Genomic DNA, 23,865 nt, shown 5'->3' on the forward strand with positions numbered 1-23,865 from the left:
TCTGTAAATTAGGGCCAACTATCATCCTCATTTTATATTTGAGAAAACTAAGGTGTAGAGGGTAAGCAGTTTGCTCAAAATCACTTAGTAAGTGGTGGAATCCAACTAGTCTTGGACTTCAGAATCTATCTTTAACCACTTCACTAGACTGCCTTCTATTTTGTGATATTATTCTTTCCATTTTACAGATGAAGAAACTGAGACTCTTAGAGGCTAACTAATTTTACTAGAATTATAGAGTTAATTTATTAAATAAAATATTTATTAAATGTCTGTTATCTGCCAAGCACTGTGCTAGGCTAGCAAGTAGTGGTCTCACTCAGTATCCCATGTGCATTGCACTAGACATGCATTCTGTGTTTCCTCCTAGTTGAAGTTATCTAAAATATATACTCAGCTTGCTCATTTCTGTCTCTTATTGAAAGAAGACTATGCTTCCTGGGCAACTGCATGTTGTCTTTGTTCACCAGTTAGACTTTTGCATACGTTGTAGCTAATTTTCAACATAAAAGTATTCAGTAGGAAGACTAGGATGGAAGCGGTACCTAGCCTATTGCTGCGTATATTGCCTCCTCAGAGAAGGTTTGAAGTGTTTATTAGTGTTTGAAAGACGTCAGTAGGCCATCAGAAGGTGAACTCTGATCCTTTGCATTTAGGGCAAGTTAAAGTTTTCACTAACTAGGCTAGTGTGAGAGACAGAAAGTAAAAGCTACGAAGGACTATAGGATTAACGTTTTTGAGTAAAGTTTGAGAATATAATGAAAATAGCAGATTTGACAGAATAGTAAAAATATGCACAATGTCATTGGCAGCCCTTCTTTCATTCCATGGGCCATTATTCCTTTACTCTTTTTGTCAGGTTGTCCTTCCTAAAGGGATAGAGAGTTGAGTCGCTCATAGGAGGAAGGTACAGCAGTTGTTTTGGATGTAGGAAATGGGAAGTGTTTCAGAGAGGCAGGGTGGAGGCAGAGTGTGTGTGCAAGAGTTAGTAAGTGGTGGAAGACTCAATGTGATTTGCTTAACTTTCTGAGTGACTACAGAAATGCGTTTCATTTATTGAACATATACTTTTACCCTTCAGAAGTTGACTTGGCCTACTTATATCATTAGCCCCAGTTGCCACATTTGCATAATTAGAGTGCCTCATGGGAAACAGCAGTATTAAGAGATTCTTAAAAATAGTTCTGTTAGGTGTTATTTATAATTTGTTCTTTTTCAGGGCTACCTTTAGTAATTGGTTTCTTGAATTATTTCATGGAAGCAAACCCATTGTAATCCATATAACCACATCCAGGCTTTGAACAGCACTTCACTCTGCCTCTGATCCTAGCCTCCAGAATAAGATCAAAGTCCCATGAATATTTTAAGTGACAACCACAAAGATCCTGAGCCACCTTCTCCCTGTATCGGAAGTTGGGAAGGACTTCTGCTCTTCCCTTATCCCCGACACCAGGTGGCAGGTCCCTAAACTCTGTGCTTCGTAGGTTGTACGCCTGAGGAGTGATGTGTCCAGAGTTCCAAAGAAGGCTTGGAAAATAGTTCAGGTGAGTTGAGCTGCTGGTTATTGTGGTGGATCACCAGTCTTTATGCTTGTCTCACCACAGCCCGAGATTCTTATTATTAAAATAGGCGCGTGCACAGTGATAAGTGTAGGGGTGCATTTTTCTTGATTCCCTTTTTTATGCACTGTGAAATCCTACAGTGTGCATGTTTTATAACGAAATGTTCTATAGTCAGCTAATGTTCGATAGTATTAACGGCAAAGCCTCTGTTCAGTGTGATTGCATAGTATGAAAGCAGCCTAGGTTTCTTGATTATAACGTTTCTGAAGTGGCCAATTCTAACCAGTTATTCATACCTGAAAGCAGAAAGTTGTATTTGGCTACAATGAATAGCATCTGTTATTGAACAGTATCTAGAGCACATGTATCTCTTGTGCCAGAATACGTTTCTGGCAGACACCTTTGAGAGGTGTAAAGGATTAAACAAAATCTTTTACTTCCCAGTTCCCCACCTCTACCATCACTCTCTCACAAACTTCATCCAGCATCAATTCTTTGCTCCAAAATGTAATGTCATCTTATAAATTTGCTATTGCAAAGAATTATGAATCAAATGCCTGAAATGCCCCTTCAAACCATGATCTCAAAACCTACCAAAATTAATCACACCTTCTTCCAGTGGTCCTGTGCCATAGCCATGGTTCGCTTCTTATTGTATGAGCTTGGAAAGATAATATATTTACCCAAGACTTTACCATGGCTTTAGCCCCAGAAGACTAGTTTAACAGAAGCTTGGCCCCAGATATGGAGTGAATTGGCAGCCAGCGGGAACAAAGCTGTGTCAGGACAAATGTACACTCCCCGTCTTCTCTAGTTGGCTTTCAGCTGGTTGCACCACAGGAGTCTTTCTATGGACTGTGTATCCTGTGACCAATAACTGGTGCTCTCGACCCAGGTCCCTCTTGGCTAGTGAAGGCCTGTCGGGAGACATTAGGTTCATGCTGGTGGAGATCCTTAGTCAGTGGCTCCCTGAAGGAAAATGGGGCAAACAGCCAGCTTCTGTTGAACAGGTGGTAGTTAGACCTTAGATCTGGTCGGGGCAGGAGGGAAAGAATCTCTCCAAAATTACCAGTATTGCTGGTTTTCACACTGTACCTGTACTCCTCTTTCTAATAAATGATTGTTTAGAAACTAATCCAAAAATATCTCTGGCGGCATCTGGAGCCCTTCCTTAGCAGTCTGGATTTGGGCCCAAGTGAGGAATGGAAACCCCACTGGGGTGCAAGCAAAAGAGGAAGCATGTTCTTAGCCATGCATCAGTGGAGGCCCCTACTGGGAGAGGGGATTATCACAAGGCAGCAGGCAGCCCTGTACCCCAGCCTGCTGAGTTCATGCTTTGTGCCACAGGATGTGGAGCGAAGGAAATGTGAGGCCAAAGTGGTCGCTCCAAGTTTTCTTATACAATAGCTCATTCAAGCAGATTGGGAACGCCTCTTAAGAGATTTGTTAGGTACATGTCCCCTTAGCAAGATGGCCACCACAGATGGTAGGTTCAGATATTCTAATTGAAATAAATACTTAACATTCATATTTATTTTATATCTCCATAGCCAGCTTTTCTTTATCAGATGTCATTCTGTATTCCACTGAATGAGGCAGGCAGATTCCTAACCTTTTACTGCTTGGTTTCCAAAGTAAATTATGGTCTTAAAATTAAATTTTAGCAAAAGATTTTTTTACCTAATTTTGATCCTGTATTTTGTGATGTTATTTTAAATGATATGGAAAAAGTAGTCAGCCAAGATTAATGTGGATCTATTCATTATCACAAAGTTTATGTATTTAATATGCAGCAATGATGTCTGTACTATTAATTCTCTTGATGTGGTCACAAGTTAATTGTGACGATCATTTTATTTTTTTTTTATTCTGCTTCAGACGTTAATGAGAGAGCTCAATATCTTTAGCTCCAAACTGTTTAGATCCCAGTCATTAAATGCTCTGTTAGTTTCCTCTTACACCTTTCCTCTTCCTCCCTCCCCTCCCTTTCTCTTTAATGGATCTCATGTAGAGAGCACTGCATTGGCTTCAAGGGCACTTGAAGCCTAAGACAAAAATATGGAAATTGATTTCTTACTCATAATAAGTGAGTTCACACTCCGTTCCAAAATTCTTTTCCTAAGGAACATTAATGCTTTTATTATATTGAATGCTTTCCAGTGACAGGTCTTGTTTTACTAAATTACATTCAGTTAAAAATCCTGACACCAAGGGGGGAAAGTGGTGGGGGGCGGGTCATGGTGGTGATGGGATGAATTGGGAGATTGGGATTGACATGTATACACTAATATGTATAAAATGGATCACTAATGAGAACCTGCTGTATAAAAAAATAAATTAAATAAAATTCAAAAAATTAAAATTAAAATCTTGATTTTTAAGTCCTTTCAATAGATTAAAATAATACTTAAAAATTCATAATTGTTGAGTTTTTAAAATTTTTATGGTATCAATTTTGTATTATTGGATGTGAATTTTTTTACACTAAATTGGTTCAGGAAAGTGTATCGTCTGATGGCAAAATACTTTGTTGTTGATTTCCACAGCACTGCTAATTTTCTGCGCTGAGCCTGCTTATAAAAGCTCTTTGAGAAGTTATAACATCCTAAACATCTATAGAAGGCCTAAGGGTATTAACTTACTGTAATTTTCTGAAGATTCATTATCCAAAATCTTAATTCATTATAACAACTCTTATGAAAACCTATAGAACCAGTGTTTTCTCTTATTTTCTTATTTGCACACAATGAGAGATTCATTGTTCTTTTTAATTTGTTTCATGCGGTGCTTTTGAGTACATTTCATAGAGGGCTGTTATTGAATTTCTGTGACTGTCATTATATATCCATACAACCTTTAGGAACTAATATTCTGGGTTTCCCAGTTCTGTAATCTACTTCAAATTTAAGGATTGACATAATTAGTTTCTTCAAAGTTATAACCAGAATGTTAGAGACAACACTGCGGATACCCAAGACCAAGGATTAGGATTGGAAAAAGAAAGCAATTTAAAAAATTATCACAGCACATGCTTTTATTCTTTATTAAATTAAATTTACAGCTCAAAACCTTATTGCTGTTTGTATGTGTATTCCCTTGTCTGGTTTTCTTATCTTGTCTGGCTTCTTTTTTAAAAAACCAGATATAAGATCATTTCAACTACCTGCATATGCTCAGACATTATTTGTCACTTGATTAGTTTAGAAGTTAAAGAACATAAGTGGGTCACTGAAGTGTTATATACATATCCAAATACTCTTTTCTGAAGTTTAAAAGAAGCTGCGCAGTAGAACGACTAGAGATAAGAAAACATATTAAGACAGTTTTTTAGGAGCATGCCTTCTTATGTCTGTACTGATGATAATTTCTTACATTTCTAATGACTTCCTGTATTTCAAGAGCCAGAGAGATGGATGACTGGCTAAAATGGGTACTTTTTCTGCCTTCTAAGACAGTAACTATTGAGAAGTAGAAAGAATTTGGTTTTGTATCATGAAATTTTGAAGCTTTATGCCTTTAACAAATGCCATTTCTGACCATGATTAGCAAGATTTCAAAGTTAATACAAATTTAGGGTTTTGTTTGTTTTAACCTTTTTTCTGTGTGAAAGTCTTCAAGGCAAGCCCTTTCTTACCCTTCTGTTATTTTTTATGTAATGAGCTTTCTCTTGGAAAGGTAGTAGCTGACATTACTAGCACCTACTATTAGAAAGGGTCCATGAAAGGGGGTAGGAAGGGAAGCAGCATTTGTTGAGTAGCTGCTAAATGTCAGGTTCTGTGTTAGGTATCATCATTTAATGTTCCCAAAGGCCCATAAGGTAGGCTTTATTATTATTCCTGTTTTTCAGAGAGGAAACCAAGATTCAGAGACTTTAAGTAACACCTAGTTAGTGGCAGAATTCAAATCCAGTTATCTTTGAGACCAAAACCTGTGCTTTTTGTATGTTGCTAAGTTTATCGAGATAGCTTCTGAGTACTTCTGGAGATGTAAAGAGAAATAGACATTTCCCTGCCCTCAGGCAGCACGTGCTTGAAGTAATGGAGGAAACACGTATAAACATAGAAAATTAGTACTACAACAAGATAATATTCTGTTACATGAGAAGTGCCACTAATAGGCCAGCAACAGTGGATGCTCTGAGTATCCAAAGGAGGAGAGAGAGCTCCTCTTACTGAATCTACAGGGAGAGCTTCTTCCAGAAATATTTAAGCATTGAAACTACATAGTTTTATATATAAAATAGATAAACAACAAGGACCTACTGTACAGCACAGGGAACTATATTCAATATCTTGTAATAACCTATAATGGAAAAGAATCTGAAAAAGAATAGATATATATATATACATAGATAGATAGATATGTATAACTGAATCACTTTGCTGTATACCTGAAACTAACACAACATTGTAAATCAACTGTACTTCAATTAAAAAATAATAATAATTTTAAAGAACTGTATCTTTTTAAATAACAAAACTTTACCAGTGGTCACCGGAGTGAGTAGAATTTGGAATATATTATCTTTACAGGAAAAAAAATTCTTCGTAAAAAAAACACACGTCTTACTGGTCGTTTTCCGTTTGTTACAAAATTATGAATGAAATGGAATCAGCGAAAATACACATTTTAACATTACATTCTTGTTATTCATTTAACAAACATTTATTGAGTATTAGGCATGGGAGATAAAAGACAGAGCATCATCTCCACCCTCAGGGAGTTTGTAGTCTAACAGAGAAGGGCAGGCATATTTAAAAAAAAAGAAAAGAAGAAGAAGAAAGGGAGGAAGGCACAGGCTGACACGCAAAAACTAGGTTATGTGAAACACATAACCAAAAGCATAACGATTTATTCAACTTCATTGTATCCTTCAGAGAAGGATAACACAAATGCGCTTATTAGTCTCTTATTTCTTAGATTTTTGCTTATTTTTCACTATGATCAAATTATCTTGATTATGAAATAAAAGATTAGAAATCTATGAACTGAAAGTGAGCTTTTTTCCTTTTCTTGCATTCCTACGCCAACTCCTATGTCTTTCCCTAAAATGAGTATGTATTGTGATGTAGTTTCTTGCTGTCATAAAAATTATTTTTGGTGAAGTGATAGAATTTTTAGAAAATGTTGAAAACCCGTAAATATTGTGTACGAATTTTTTCTGTAGAAAACTTTCATTGACTTGTGCTTTATGATAAATAATCTTATAGATGTTTCCTCACTGGACGGATTAGTCCTCACCCCCAAATTATGTGTATCTATGGTATAACTACATTTCAAATGTTCGAAGACATTTTCATATTATCTGCATGCTCTCTGAATGATAAGGTGCCTTGGAAAACGTGAGATGGTCTTTTAAAAGAAATGCAGTAATCATACCTTGATTTTAAATGACCCTGTCACACGTGAAAACAAATCAGATTGTTGCTCTTAATGAGCTTTTCAATTTACTATTCAGTAGATCAGATAAGTGGATTTAAGAGGTAATGATCCTGTTTAGTACTCAAGCTTGGCTGTCAGATCCTAGTAGTGGAGAGAAATCCCTAGGGACAAAAGCGTTGACACAGTTCTAGATGGGATAATGGGAATCAAAGCTAATGGATGATAAAAGGAATGGTGCAAGTTACAAGGATAATTGTGGATTAAAGCACTGCCATGTGTCAATGTTGACTGTTTTTTCCAGTATCGTATTGGGTCAAATGTGATGCTTTGAGAAGCTGTTTTGACAGCAGAGCACAACAGATCTGCCTGCCTAGATTCCCTCTTTCTTGAATGCCAGAGACACAACAGAAAACTTCCTTGCAGGGACTATCAATTTAAAAAATATTTTTAATATGTTTAAATGTCTTAATGTTTAAAATCACATTTTTGTTACATTTCTATTCAGTGTGGCATGGGCAAAATCAAAATTAGACTAATTTGATCTTTGCCATAAAAAATAGCATTTGAAAAGTCTTGAAAGTGTAAAATTTTATTTTACAAAAATACAGTGTAGGAGGGGAGATGGACACCCAAACAATTACAATGTGAAAAGCACCATGCTAGAGGAATGGACCAGACGCTATAGGAACGTAAAGGAGAGCGCAACTTACCCTACCTGGTAATGGAAGGAAGGCTTCAGAGATGACTTTTGAACGAGAATCAGGGGAAGAGGAGGAAGAAGGCTGATTCAGGAAAAATGAACAGCACATGAACTCATAGAGATCTGTAATTGCATGAGAAGCCTCAGTATTTCATGAGTATTTCATTGTGGCTTCAGGTTGAGGGAAATGATAGATGAGGAGGTAGGTTGGGGCCAAGTTGTGGAGGGCCTTGTGTGCCATAGTCATATCAATATCAGATTTTCAAAGGGGCCCGACTTACTCCCATTCATGAGAGAGCTTTTGGATCATGTTGAGATAAGGGAAACTTCCCTTTTTACAACCGTTCTTCTTTTGAGCCTTCTATGGGCTTAAAGGTTTCTGATGATTGAGGATTTGGTGTTAACTAACTTCCCTAGGTTCTTTCTCCCTAGCTCCCTCTTCTCAGCAGACATCTTCCAAAAACAGTGATAGCTTTGATCTTACAAGAGATGAAGGCCTACTCTCATGAGCCAAGTCACAGATACTGGAATTGAAATGCTTTTCTATTAGGGCTCAGAAGTTAGCAGGAGAAGCAATGGGAATTTGAATCTCAATCTTCCTTTCTTTCTCTCTCCCCCAGCTTCTCCCCTCTACCCTTCTGCCCCTTCTTTCGCCTGCCCCTTCCTTTCCCTCTCTTTCTCCCTCTCTCTGATTCACTCTACTGGCCTGAGGAGCTCCTGGTCGTAGGACTTAAGTCAAAAGCCTGGAACACAAGATTCTGGTTGAATAGTGTTTAAAATCCAAACATGAGATCTCTGCAATGAACAGCTTTCCTCCCCTGTATCACCATGTAACTCTGGATGATTTGTGGTGTCCTGTGATTTTTATCTCACCTTCACAACCTATGACATTATATCAAGGTAGTGTTTACGTATGAAGAACAAAAGGCAGAGGGAGTGAAAGCTAAGTTGCCGTACCATAGGAAATAGTCAGATCAGGAGAGAGTAAGAGAACACAATCACAAGGAATCAAATCAGAGAAGAGAAATCCCATACAGCTGGTGTCTGGCAGAGATAACCTGGAATCATACCAGAGCATCAGGGAGTATGAAGGTGTCAACCCACCTCTCAGCTTTGCCAGGCTATTAGAGGGAATATTCAATTGGCTGCCAGTGGCATTTTCCCACTTGTAGTGGGATATGTGTTTATAAGCTCAATGCGGCTTAGGTTGGAACTGAAATGTTACACCCCAAACTCTGCAACCATCACTCCCTAATGGGAAGCTTAGTGGATTCCCAGACCCTGATGTATTCAGCAGAGAATCCCTGAGCCTGGGATTTCAGTTTCAGCATGGAAAGTAAGACCTATCTGTATATTTGGGGGAGCTTATTGAGATACTTGAGGAGAATTTCTATAAATTCTTTAACTTCCTCTTATTTTTGAAATCCTTATTTTTATAGCTGCCTAACATAATCCTGAATTATTTGATGGCTTGCTAAAATCTGGAAGAGATGGAAATTTTTTAAATGTTGGAATCTTTTATTGAGGCACTCCACTTTCCAGCCCTTTACGTACATATACCTGCCTTTGAGAAAGGGGTGCCTTATTACCACTTTGAGAAAATAAAAAAGTTATGGGGTATGCTGGGAATAAAATGAGTATGTGAATGTGGGTTTATGTGGGTATGTATGTATTTCAAAATAAGGGAGGTGCTTCCTGGAAGAGAAAGAGGAGGGTAAATTTTTAAATTATAAAAATTTTTTAAAATTCTTAATTTGTTCTCCCCACTCGTTCCCTACATCACTGTGGATGCAACAATGCATTAAATCTTTACATTTGTTCAATTTGAATAGTCTTTTGAAAATATATGTTAATGATAAAGTTTTTGACAATTAAATGTTTTCATGCAGGTATATGCCCGTATGTCAGAAGTCTTAGGAATAACAGATGACAACCATGTTCTAGAAACATTCATGACGAAAATGTGAGTTCCTGCTTTGGTTCTTTGATTTTTCTGTTGTTGTATTGCTTTGCCCTTTTTACTGTGCTTAAATCTCTCCAGAAATATTAATTTTTAATAAGAGACTTTTTAAATTATGCTTTAATTCTTAGAACGGTAGCATTGTTCTTATCTGAAACTTAATTTCACGTATTTAAAATTCACCATCCAAAATATGTTCTTTGTCAAGGTATCCGTACTACTGCAGTATGCAGTATCAAAACATGGTTTTGAAAAGTTTACAGACTGTGACTCTTCAGTTCAATTGGACTGCCTTTTTTAATTAAAAAGAAAATACTCAATTTTAAAGACCAACTCAAGAGATTATTGCAAATTGGAATCATTGAGAGAGATTTGGTTGCCTTCAGACAGGGCATTCATTGATTCCAGTAGAAACCTATGGCTATCAGAGACATATTCATGGAAACTGTCCTTAAATTATCCTTACAATATTAGCAAAATTAACTAGTTTCTGGTCATAGACATAACTTTGTACACTTAGCCTAAACTTCTATGCCTCCACTTGACATCTTTCTTCATCTGTGTAACAGATAGGTAGCACTGCCTTACTTGCAGAGAACAAAGCTAGATAAACAATCATGATCATAGGAAGTGAGTTTTGGAACCACAAGTTTGATGGTTCACTTCTTCGCAGTAACTGTGAGTCTCTATTTGACTTCCTTTGTAACTCCTGTTGTCACTCCCTACTATGTTTATTTTGGATACAAACTTAATGTTTCTTCTCTGAAACATTTAGGCAACTTTTTAATTTACAAAACTAAATTTATAGAATAATACACCATTTGGAGAGCAGTGTTCATTGCTTGTATATAATTTTGAATATACTATGAAAAGAACAGAAAATGTTCCATTGATATTTAAACCCACTTTATGAGATATTTGTGATTTAGGTCATTTAACTGACATGAGTGTATGTGTATTTCCATGTTCTCCCTACACAAACAAATACCTTCATTATAATTAAAAACTTTTTTTTCATATTTAGTGTTACAAACCTTAAATACTGGGGAAGATGTGAGCCTGTCATTTCAAGGACTCTTCAGTTCCTAAATGACCTTTCTGTTGGATATCCTTTTTACTATATCTGATAATGTACATAAACAACCTAACAAGTGCATTCTGTTGGCCAGGTATTTTCCTTATTTATAATTTTTCAAGTGTTTTTTAAATTTTTTTAATAAAAAGCCTTTCATTTAGCCTTATCTGTAAATGCATAATTTTGAAAGATTTATATTAGCTATATAATGTGAAAATTTTATTCAGAGTCACAATTGAATTTATATGGATATATAGATTTCTAACTAGTTAAAGTTAATGTTTATACCCATCCAGGCTTATAAATGGATATATAAGAAAGTATGCAAACCACATATGTTTTAATCCGTAATTTTTCATAATTGTCAGGACGTTCTTGTTTTAAAAAAACATGTAACTAATTTTAAGAAAGTCAAAATGTTCCAAAAGTATTATTTTATAAAAACTGAATTCCTAAGAATCAGTATTTCTTCAGTTGAAACAAATATTATTTTCACTAGTTAAGAGGCACAAAGGAGTAATAGAAAGGGAATTACAAGATTTTTGACCTCTTCTTTGATTATTTCCTCTACCAAATCAACATATTTGCTCTAAAATAAGATTTCCCATTACACATTAAATGTTTAGATTTCTCTTTAGCAGATTTTTAAAATCTAAAACCAGAATCATCCTTTCTTATTATAGTTGATACTATTATAATGTTTCTACCAATGCGAGAGAAGTATGTCGATTGTCTTTTATATGTTAGCTATCAAATATGTAGGAGTTGTGAAAAATAAGTGTTGGTTTAGTTAACCACTAAGATTAGCTGATATTTTAGCATGAGGACAGCATTCTGAAAATGGGTGGCATTGGATGGAAATCTTTAATGTAGGTTCACTCCAGGAATATGTTTATATTAGTTAAGTTTAAAATTGTGTTCCTTGGCAAACCATAAAAGATTTCCAAAGTATTAGACACCCACTTTTGTGCTGGAATTTAATATGCAACTTTTTATTGGAAAATAATCGTCCTTGTCTGGCAAAATCCACCATGCAATATTTCTGTTAGTAGGTATAATGCAATAAAGACAGGGAGGGCTATTTATCACTACAAATTTTGAGGATTTCAGGATTCTTTTTATTATTTTAATATATTTCTTTGATATTAAATCAGAAAAATGATAAATTACACCTGTCCAGGCTGTTTTTCCTTTTTACTGGAAAGTGATGTACAACCCAATTCCAGTGGTCATTTTGGCTTTTTAAGATATGTATTTTTTCTTATTAAAAAAAAAACTCAACCTGTATTTTTTTTTAATAATAATGCTGAAATACTCTTTATTTCTAACATATGAAGTGGTTTATAAGTACTTCTTAGAATTGCAAACTCTGGCCTTTTCACGGTGTATTACTTTGAGAACATATTATCTGGAAAGAAGCCTATATTATTTTATAGCACATATCTATGTTTAGATTTCCCCTATTTTTTAGGTTGAAATTGAAATCTAATATAAAATTAATTTGATTTGTATTGTTTTTTGTATGATTTACATAATGCCTAATTTATTTGTATCTGCTATTAAAGATCCTTTCCTATCACTTATACCTTTTATATATTCTTTAATCCTGAGATTATAACCATTATCTTACAAGTCACTTACTGCTTTTGAGCACTCCTTTTTTGAAGTTAATAAAAGAATCGTATTTTCAGAAAGCTTATTAGATAAAAGTTTAATAGCTTGCGTTTTAAACCAAGGGATAGGCATAATTTCAACTTGGGTACATTGATTTATATTTTTAAACAATTATTTCAGGTTTGCATATTTAGAAATATATATTAACTCAATTTGATTTCACTGCTCAGTTATTTGAATTATAAATCATTATGTCCCTTCTAGCTGATCAGTCATGAAATATCTTTGAATTCATTTACATAATGGAATATGTGAGTGGTGTATCTATTTCAGTGCAGTTGCTGGTTACTTAATGCATGTTTTGTTGTTTCTAATCGATTTCTTTATTGTAATGTGTTTTTAAATCCTGATTTTAAAGCAATACATTATTTCTGTGTTAAAAATAAGGTGACACTCTTCAGCAATAGAAACAGTTATGCAAGATAAAAATCATCACCTTTTGGCCTCTATAAATGGAAGTCTGTTTATATAGTAATATTCAAAATATTTATATTTAAAATACTAGTAACAAATAAATGAAAAGCATGTTATCTTACTATAAAATTTTTAAATGTTCCTTATTACTTTTATAATGCATGTCTTCAAATACTTATTTTTTTGTTTGTTCTATTTTTATCTTCTTCAGAGTGAATCTTACTCATTATTTATGGTCCTCACAGCCCTTCTCTGAACTCTGGTGGTCTTGTATCTGACTGGTTGTTTGGAAATTGAAATCACAAAAGATCCTCATTTATGAGAAGTGCTAAAAAGCCTTGTGTTTACTTGCCTAAGGCAGAGTAACCTGGAATGGTAACCTGGCCCTGATGGTTACTGTCTCAAACCTTAGTGATAATCAGAATCACTGGAGTTCTTGTTAAGATACAAATTCCTGGACCCCCCCCCCACCCCCAGAGTTTCTGTTTTAGGAGGGGTCAGACTGAGGCCTGAGAATTTGCATTTTCATCAACTCCAGGTGATGCTGGTGGCTCAAGGACCATACTTTGAGGACTTCTGCCTTAAGTTAATCAGAAAATAGAACTGAATGTCCTAAACAGAAAAGTCGGGTATTTCTCCTACAAGCTCTTCTCTAAGGGAATTTGTCTTCACTTGGAAAAGGCAGACTTGATGTTTTTAGAAATAGTCTAGTTTTCCAAAGAATAATGTGTGTGAGGAGGATACCATTATGTTAAGTCCTCAGATTTTAACTGGAAAGCCCTTGTTGCATTCACCCCAAGGTTTCTGTTGGTAAATTTGAAGCTTTCTAAACTGGCAAGATTATTGTAATTTTAAAATCTAGTGGCCTTTTTGAGAGAAAGTTTGTTTTCCCGACAGATTCATTACATGTGGCATATATGATACACTTAGCAAGCATATCTAGTAACTTTTTAATGTACTTTTTAAATTTCCAAGACTAAATTTCAAGAATTCCAGATTCTAAATAGCTTTCTCTAACAGGCACAGAGTTGAAATGACTCTGTCCTGGGGCAGCCCTCCACAGTTAGGTTTAATACCTGGGGATCTTTTTCCTGCTTTGAAATGATTTCCAGTCATAAATTCTAGTTTCTGTCTAATTGGGAAAGGAGTAAGATTGTTTAAGTGATTAGGACAAGGAAGCTGCCAGGAAAACTGGAGCAAGAATAAGGGTCATACGGAGCTATCAAATAAACTTACTTATTTTACATGCTGAGAAAGAGGGAGGGAAGTGTCACATTTCATCCAAAATTCTGTTTGTTTATTAATCATTATTTTAAATTTTTCTTCCTTTGAAAAATAATTGATCAACATTTCTACTGCAATTCATTGTTTACTAAAATTTATAGCATTTACATGTCTCTGGGTTTCAGATAGATAATAATGAGAAAGGAAATTTCATTTTCTGTTAGGCCCTCTGTTGGTAGCTGCCCTTATTACATCATCCTCAAAGGTCTGAGAAAACCCACAATATCTTTAGCTTTTAAAAAACAGACCCCATTAAAGGGTTCTACATAAATTCATGAATTTATCCAAACTCACTTTACCCTATTGATAATGTTAACTTAAACAATTCTTAGAATTAATAACTTCATCATGTTATTGCAAGACCACATACATAATTCACGGGTCCCAGTACGAAGTGAAAATGTGGGGTGCCTTGTTCATAAATGATTAAGAATTTCAAGTCCTCATCAGCAGAGCATTGAACCAAGCAGAGGCCTTTATAAGCAGAGGCCCCTGTACAAGTGCATAGTCTGGACGCCCATGAAGCTGGCTCAGGTTATCTGTTAAAGAAAGAATTGCTTCCATTTGGCTTCAGACTAACTCTCTGAGACTGGGACTATCTCCCATAGTTCCTGTACACCAGGATTTGGTGAATCCTGAATGAGGTGGAGGGTCAGGAAAGACTAAAGGATGAAAGATGAAACAAGGGTCTAGAATGAAATAAGGGTGAAGGATGGAAGTAAAATTGGGTATGTCTGTTACAGGAAATATTTAGTAATAAACCATAGTAATTCTGCTTTTGTGAAACAGTATTAAAATGTATTGCTTTATTTCAGCGAATATCACCATCTCCAGATGGTTTTCAGAATGTTAAATAAAACTAGTTTCAGCAACATCCCTCAGGCATACTTCTATTAACATTTCTCATCAAAAGAAATGTTGATTTATTTCTTTGTTTGCTGTCTCTATCATCTTTGGAAAAGTCATCTCGTAATTTATCTGCTCTATTTGTTTGTTTTTGTGCTGGCATCAAGGGTGAGAATCTGCTACTCCTCTTCTGTAGCCCACTTATGCAGGCCTTCTCTCAGTTCTTTATATATTCTTGCTTCACAGGATTACCTTCCTCGAGTATTGTTTTGATCTGATCATTTTTCTTCCCAAAAGCCCAGAGTCACTTCCACTTGCTTCTTGGGTCAAAGTAAAATTATCGATTTAAGCTTGAGTTCTTTAATGGTACTTGACTTATTGAGTTCCCATAACTAATTTCCTGATCTACCACTCAACCACAATTTGTACTTTATACTTGGGCCAAGGAAATTTATTTTTGCCTTCCCCTTGACACCCTTCATTATCTTTCACTGAATTACCACGTGTGCTGTTCTCTTCATTTGATCCATTGTAACTCACTTAGGTCTCTTTTAATTTTCAGGTTTAGCTAAAAACTTGGTAGAGCCATCCTGAAGTAGTTATAATCCTTAGTCACTATGTTAACTGAAAGAACATGAATGAGTCATTTAATTTCTCTGAGACTCAGTTTCTTCATCTGTAGAAAGGGAATATTACCTATCTCGTAGGATTTTGTAAGGATTAGATAAGATAGTAAATACATAACAATATATCTATGTCATCTTACAATAATAAAGCACCTGGTTCTACTGATCCAGTCACATAGTAGGTGCTACTAAATACTTCATTTTCATTCCTTTTCTTTTTCTTAATGTTCTTGGACACCTAGTTCTTATCTATATTTCTGGTGATGAATATAATATAGCCTAGTATTGGCTAGTCCTCTCTCCTATTAAGTTGTAAATTATTAGGGATTAGGACTCTTGTTTCCTTTCTCTATAGTTTCAAAACTTCATCACGTAGCAGGCCTTTTGAACATACTGTTACCTCTCCTACTGAGATACTAAACCTTAACTCTTAGTCCTTATAAGTAGTTATTAGTATCCCTTAAGATGTTTCATTTTGGTTATACCTGTTTGGATTTTTTTAGTCTAGTAGGGTTCATGAGCATAATTCTACTTTTGAAATAACTAAACTAATATTTCAGTAATTATACTATATACCTACAGTATATTTATACTATATTACCTACAGTAATTTCCAACAGGTAATTTTCTTATCTGTGAACTTTCTTCTATCATCAGGATCTAATTCTATCTGTAATATTTGTAAATATGTATGGCTTTTACATAATTGCCTAGGTCAATACCATTATCCACCCTCTTGTGCTTAGTGAATATCATGCATCTAATATACTACTTCTTTGATTCTAAAACAAATTTTGTCACATTTTAACACTTCTGTAAATAAAATGTTTTATAGTTGATGATACTTTAAAATACCTTTTCTTTCATAGTAGCTCATATAATACGAATGTTTTTTTATAATCAGTGGTGTTTTAGGATTGATGAAGTATGGTGTTGCTCAGTAAAGACTTGATAGCATGAATTGAAGTCATACTTGGTGCTCCTGTGCCCCTTAGCTGCTGAAGTGTGTGGTACCTGTAACTTAAGAAACCAAGGCATTCTCAATTTGGTTATCCTTCTTTACAAAGGATGCAGATTTTCAAAATTTTGACCATCTCTAAGATACATCATTCTTTCAACTTTTTCTTGCCTTTCTCCATTTTGTCATGCTAACTATCAGTAAGGCCATCTTCACCTTTGTCAGTGGTTTCATAACAACATGGTTATAGACAGAAATTTTATGAGCATTTTGTTTGTAAGTTAGTATCAGCCAGGTTATGGAGTTTGCTCAGTCCTGGATGTGATGAAGGCTCACTAATGAGTTGATGCCTCCTAAAAGAACAGTTTCCCTGTCGCTTCTAGGACCTAGTTCCAGTTTCAGTTGTATCTCAAGAAGCTAGTGATCTCTGTAGAATCATGTGGCATCTTTAAAATTAAATGGATATGAGATAGCCTAGTGAAAAGAGCTTATACTTTCAAGTCACACAGACCTTTGAACTTTGGATTTGAATCTTGGCTCTACCATTTATAAGTTCCATGTGAGACCTTTATTAAGTTCTCTAACTCTACTGGACTTCTACTACTGTTGTTACTGTTAACCACCATTACCACGTGTACTGTTATAAACTGTTGTCAGCAGGCCTCTGAAATCTAACCTAGTACTGCCACCCGACTAAAATGGTGCAACTTACAAGAACCCTAGTCTCTTAGAGAAGAATGAAGATTATAATGATGATGTATCTATTTACCTTTTTAAAAAAAATTATAGATCCTCTTAAGGACCATAACTAGCTTTGAATTGAATTCCTATAGGGGAATATAAATATTCAGATGAACGCTCATTTTTTTCTTTATTGAAAAAGTTTAAAAATTCACTCTTAACCTTTTTTTTTTTTCTTTAGAAGGTAATTAAAAGGCCGTGAGGCTGGCCTTGGTACAAAGTGCACAGATGCAGTTCTGCAGAAAGTGTGTCTTTGGCATATGAGATTCTTCCTGTGAATGTTCTGTTTATTGCTACCATAAATATTCTGTTGTCAAAACATGACTTGCTGTTTATTAGCAGCACTGACAGGAAGATTCCTATTAATGGCAGCATTCTTATTACCCATAGACCCTGTCACTTTCAACTTCGCAATTGTAAGAGAATTGTATTTGGTAATTACTTAAGATATTTCTTAGCTTATTGATCCCCACCCCTGTTTAACCGAGTGAAGTTTGAGTGGCAGTTCTTCTACTCAGTGATTTACACTGGAAAAAATCATCAAATCTGCATCTTTGTAAGCAGGGAAAGACTTGCCACCTATCAGCCCTGATCTTGTTTCAACCTTCCAGAAACACATAGTGCATCGAGCACCCGCTGAGAGCGATGTGCTGAGGAAAATGCATACATGCGGCCACTGCCCTTAGAAAGTTTACAGTATAATATACAGATAAGCAAACTATACAGTTGCTTAATATGCAACTGGAATGGGTTGCCTTAGAGTCAGAGGGGCTTGAGTGTAAATCATCCTAATTGCCTGTCTTTTGGTAAGTTTTATTTCATTGTTTGAGTTTGTTTCCTCATTTGAAAAATAGAATCTATCTCATGGGATTGTGAGAATTAACCTTGCAAGTAGTAAGCATTCTGTAAAGGTTCATTCTCTGCTTCTTTGTATTTTCTCTCTAATTTACATTTAGCAAAGACATTTGCATCATCTGATCCTTACAACAGCCCTCACAACCCAAGATAGCTTGGGTATATCCTCATTTGTTGAAGAGGAAAACTAAGGCTAAGAATCGCTGAGTATAGTACTCAGACTGTCATCCTGCTGATTGAATGGTGTAGTCAAGCTGAAAGCCCAGGTTTCCTAACTTTCGTTCCAGTGCATTTTCTACTCTTTTACACCCACACCTGAGTGCCTAAAATTTTAAATTAGGCTAATCAGCCCCACTGTACAGAGTTAATATACATCTGCATTTGGGAATGATGTGAAGGAAAAGAGCCAGTGTTTTCATTGGGACATAAATGGAACCATGTAAGATTATTACGGCTTGAAGAAAGGTGTGAGTAAGTATGTAGGGAATGCCCAAGAGGTGCCCTAGCTAGAGTAGGAGACACATGACTAGAAAACACTTAGGGTAAACCCTAAGTAAGAGGAGAGGGTGTCTGTGTCCTGAATAGATGTTCTTAGAACCCACTTCAGCCCTTCTTTGATGATGACATTAAACAGAAATTATTTAGGCTTTGTGATCATGTTTGTGACTTTTCAACTCTCTTCTCATTCTGAGTTGAACTGTTCAGGTGATAATGTGGTACAGTAGAAAGAACACAGCCTTTGTAATCAAACCTCAGGTCAAATGTCAGCACTCTCAGTCCACAGATGTATAATCTTGGGCAAGTAACTTAATTTCTCTGAGCTTCTGTTTTCTTATCCACAGATTAGACATAATAAGTAATATTTAACAATGTAATTATGAAGATTTGGTGGGTTAACAAATATAAAATGCCTTACACCTAGTAGGCACTTGAGAAATATGAGGTCCTTTAAACCTGGCCTTCAATACTTGAGGACATACAATCTGCTACATCCTCCTAATTGTATTCTGATTTTCTTCATCTAAAGCAGAACTTCCTTAGATTTCTACTAACTGAGCTCATGTTTCTTAGAATTGAATAATTTTCTCTTTCTTGATAGCCTATTATGGGTCTTTCATAATTATTTTTTATGAAATAATATTAAGTGAAAAGAAGTTCCATGTTACACCCAAAATGTAAAAAGGGTCAGTTTTAATTTTCCACTCTCAAGGCTTTAATAGTAAAAAACTTTTTGTCTTAATTATAAAAGTCATTCTCCCTTGCCATAACTAGAAAATGTATAAGATAGGAAAAGTAATTGCACTGGTTAATAATGGATTATCATTCTTAACAGAATGGAAGGCATTTCTATAGGAATAATACTCTTTAGAAAAAAATATTTATTCTTCATAAATAGAAACTGATGCCATTATAGTTCAGTGTTATTTTGTGATCTATTACTTATTGATGAGACAATTGTATTTCCCCAGATTCCTTAACTTCTATTACCTATATCCTTTTAAAAAAACTTGTGAAGATAGATGCCGTGAAATTCATGTTAAAAAATCACACGGTGAGTCTTATTTCCTTTAATTAATGACTAGAGTTTTCCGGGTAGTTTAGGTAAAGCTTAGTAACTTTGGATGCTCTCTTGCTTTCATCAGAGTGAACACTTCCCCTTTCTTGGCATCAGTGACAGTTACAGTCTCAGTGACTTCAGGTGCCGAACAACCTTCTACACAGCCCTCACTCGTCTTCTGATGGTAGATCTAGGTAAGGTTAAGAATTTAAGCTTAATTAATAAGGGGTCAACAGTATACTTGTGTGAATAAAGAAGTGTCGTATTTGTGAGTACCACATTTAACTTATTGGAATTTGCCATCTTTGACAGTTTTCTACAACTTTCCGAGATTTGAGCATTCACTTGTTAGCATCAGAGCCAAAAGGCAAATTTTTGTATATAAGGTGGTATTTTTCACTTCAAATAGTACTTGTATTAACTCTTTACTTCAAAACTGATTTTCTGGGTATCCTTTGATCCATTAATTTTACTGCTACAAAATCAAAGAATAATCGTAAATACAGAAAACCTTTATAAACAAGGATTTTCTTTGTAATGGCATTTAATCTAGAAAAAAAAATGGCAATGATGTAAATGTCCAACAACAGGGAATTATAAAATTATGGCATATCTACTTACTTGATGGAATAGTCTGTAGTCATTAAAAATTATGGCTTGAAGACAAAGTAATACATGAAGTTTTATGATATAATATTAAGCAAAAACGTAAGGTATTGAACTGTGCAAATGATTATGAGCATGCCCATTGGGAGGGAAAAAACAGTGCGTCAAAAAAAAAGCTCAAATGAAATTCTTCAAAAATGTTAAATGTTGTCTTTGAGTAGTGCACTATAGGTGACTTTTCCTCATTTCTGGTTATTTGAAATTTTCCTGACTGTATTACTTTTCTAATGGGAAAAATTAACTTGTTTTTGTTTCATTGAAAAGCTGAAGTTAGCCAGAAGTGTCCACAGGTAGATAGCGAGCTACCTTAAGATGGGCACTTAGGCCTCTCTGTGTTGAGCACGTTATTCTGAATTCCCATTTTCCCCCATGTTTGGATACTGCAGGTTAAATTAATCGGTTTATAGACATATGAGAGAATTCAATCAATGACGATATGATATCATCCTTAGAAAATGTAAGACTGATGATACTTTTTCTTCCTTTCTCTTGCAATGTATTAACTGATCTATCAACTTAAACATGAATTTTTTTTAAACATGATCATACATAAGGAAAAGGGATAAATAATTTCATTTTGTATGTAAAAGGCATTGACCCTTGTAATGGAAAGGTGACTAAACCCTTCTCTGCTCCATATGTATGTTATTTTCATGCATTTCAACAGAATAAATTACCAGAAAGACAAACAGCCAAAAGTTGTGAAAAATACAACAAGAATGACTAAGGAGCTTAGTGGGATTGATTTCTAAAGAAAGATTAAAAGAACCATGTATGTAAAACTTGGCCAAGTGACAAGTAGGGCTTGAGGCAAAGAAAACTGTCTATAAATATTTGAAGAGTGTAAACCAGGCATGCAACACCCAATCATCTGCTACCTTAGGCAAATGGAGGATCTGAGTGACAGCTTTGCATGCTGCACACTGGCCTGTATTACCTCTCAGCTGCTGCCTTGGAGAGCAGAAGAGCAGCCCAGACTCTTTGTCATCGTCCTCCATAATCATTTAGAGAGCACCCTGTGCTGATGTCTGAGGGCAAGACAAAGACCAGTCAGGCATACTGGCCCCTGCCCTCAAGGAGCTAGCCTTCTTGCTTTCCCTGTTGTCCAAGCATTAAAGGAGATAGTAACACCCTTGTCTAGACTTAATTTGTTTCCTAAGCCTTAAAAATGCTCTTTTAATGACCTGTCAAACAGAATGAAAGAAGCAGGGAGACCAAAGTTAAACAGAACTAGCTAAAGGAAATTTCCTAGAAGGAGGTTCATGTCACGCACATCTTCAGGACCTGGAAATGGAATGAGTCAAGATCCTTTTTTGTACGGCCGTTATGGACAAAAGAACCCCTCATAAATCTGTGGTAGCTTAAACAACAGGATAGCACTGTCAGTATTCACAGCACTACTGCGCTTATCTTTGCATTGATAATTGATAGTCATGATGATGCCCAGAAAGACCCTGCATTGCACGCTGCCTTTTTGAAGACTACATTTATTTAGTATTGCTTAATGCAAACTGTGAGGTATGAGAAAACTGAAGTACAAATATATACTTGAATAATAGGGTCTTATTAAGTTTCACACGATTGGATTCCTTTGAAATATTTAACCCAAGGACATATAAAGTATAAATTGAAATTTTTTGGTTCAGAGGGTTTTTTTAAAGGTAAACATCTGTTTACACTGAAAGCAGTTTTTAGATACCTTGGGGAAAAGGAAAGACAGGCTGTGTGGGAGTACCTGGTACATGGTAGATGCTCAATGTAAGTAAATCGAATCTGGGAATAGATAAAATGAAAAACAATAGCAGCTACACTCATGGAACTTGTACATAGTTTGAAAAGAAACTTTTTTATTTATTAGTGTTTTTCACTTTTAAAAATAATTAAACGTGTATGACAAGCATCAAGTGATGATTTGTGGTATATATTATCAGAGAGCTTCCTTCCCCTGTTACAAACCAGAGTTGCTCTTCTTCCCAAAATATGTTGAGCTCCTTTAGGGTATAGACTTTGCCTTCTTCATATTTTCTAGTACCAATCTCAGTATCTCTACATTGTACGTGCTCAGTTAGTATTTGGCGAATGAATGACACACAAGTATACTGTAACCAGAGTGCCATAATCATGGCTCCTGAAATCAGCTCAGCCTGCTGTGTTGTCTCTGGGAGTAGTTTGATCATTGGGCTCTCCAAGACAAAACAAACCAAGTGGCTGATTACTTTCGCAAGTGATTAGCTACACTTGGACACTCTTGTGCTCGATTAGTCACTTGTTGCTCTCTGTTCAAGTTATTACTTTACAGACAATCATTTGTTGAGTGCTGCTGAACACAGTTTTATTATTTGAAGCCTTGTCTCACAAACTAGATTGACTGGATGTTGCTGTCAGAATTCCTATATAGATGGCTCTGTACTTTTCTATTGGGTGTTGACTGTCATGGAAACAAGGAAAGAAGAGGTAGTGATGTTGTCAAAAGAAGCACAGATCCATGTATTAAGTGAGAGAAATACTAGATCATGAGAATTCTTCTCAAATTAAACAGAAAAATTTGAAGAGGAACTTTTTATATCAGTGATTTTTGGGGGGGGGTAAGAATCACATAGAAAAAACGCCTAACCAACCTGCTTGCAAAGCATTGGATGTGATTCTTAGATTGAAATATAAAGCATATTCTAATTGAATCCTACAAAAGAAATTGAATATGCTTTGTGTATAAGCCCTGCAATTGGAGTGATTAAAAAAGGTGAAGAAATTGGGTGTCACATTAATTGATATTTACTTTGAAATGCATTTTGGTTTCTATTCAATAATTTGTACTTTGTATGAATTTAATTAGGGGCTATGTGCCCCAGGTTGTATTTCAGATTAAAATGGGGGGGAGGGTGTTGACAATAAACAGTTGTACCACTTTATCAAATTGCTCCTTGGCTAAACTAGACGAAATGTTCACTTGTATAAAGAACAGAATTGAAAGCATTTCATCGTCAGAATGATGATGTTTCATGTTGGCCATGTATTTTAAGAAATTATAAAAATTAATGCAGGGCTTCCCTGGTGGCGCAGTAGTTAAGAATCCACCTGCCAATGCAGGGGCCACGGGTTCGAGCCCTGGTCCGGGGAGATCCCACATGCCGCGGAGCAGCTAAGGCCGTGCGCGACAACTACTGAGCCTGCGCTGTAGAGCCCGCGAGCCACAACTACTGAAGCCCACGTGCCTACAGCCCATGCTCTGCAGCAAGAGAAGCCACCGCAATGAGAAGCCCGCGCACCGCAACGAAGAGCAGCCCCCGCTCACCGCAACTAGAGAAGAGCCTGCACGCAGAAACAAAGACCCAACGCAGCCAAAAATAAAAATAAATAAATAATTTTTTAAAAAAAGAGAGAGAGTGAAAGAAAAAAAATTAATGCAAAAAACTCCCTTCATGAGATAGCATACATACAGGAGAAAATAGTAACTGACCAAGAATCACTTAAAGTTCCCAAGGTTATTTTTAAGTTAACTTTGTCAATCTAATAAACTAAAGGAAAGATAATATTACCCAAGTCAGTAAATGGCGAACCTCCAGT

The 23,865-nt window shown here is 35.7% G+C and overlaps 1 protein-coding gene across 3 annotated transcripts in view; it reads left to right on the forward strand.

Annotated features, from left to right (window-relative positions):
• Nucleotides 1-23,865, forward strand: part of RANBP17 (RAN binding protein 17) — a 313,424-nt gene that overhangs the window by 207,411 nt on the left and 82,148 nt on the right. For all 3 annotated transcript variants that reach the window (XR_009563505.1, XM_030829950.2, XM_030829951.2), the window contains exons 15-18: nucleotides 9,534-9,607; nucleotides 10,629-10,709; nucleotides 19,566-19,629; nucleotides 19,721-19,829. Coding sequence is in view for 2 of the 3 variants with exons in the window: in XM_030829950.2 (XP_030685810.1) it covers nucleotides 9,534-9,607; nucleotides 10,629-10,709; nucleotides 19,566-19,629; nucleotides 19,721-19,829 (328 nt within the window). In the remaining variant the exon portion in view is untranslated. The remainder of the gene's footprint in view (nucleotides 1-9,533; nucleotides 9,608-10,628; nucleotides 10,710-19,565; nucleotides 19,630-19,720; nucleotides 19,830-23,865) is intronic.

Source organism: Globicephala melas, chromosome 3, assembly GCF_963455315.2.
Source record: "Globicephala melas chromosome 3, mGloMel1.2, whole genome shotgun sequence".
NCBI classification, from domain to species: Eukaryota; Metazoa; Chordata; class Mammalia; order Artiodactyla; family Delphinidae; genus Globicephala; species Globicephala melas.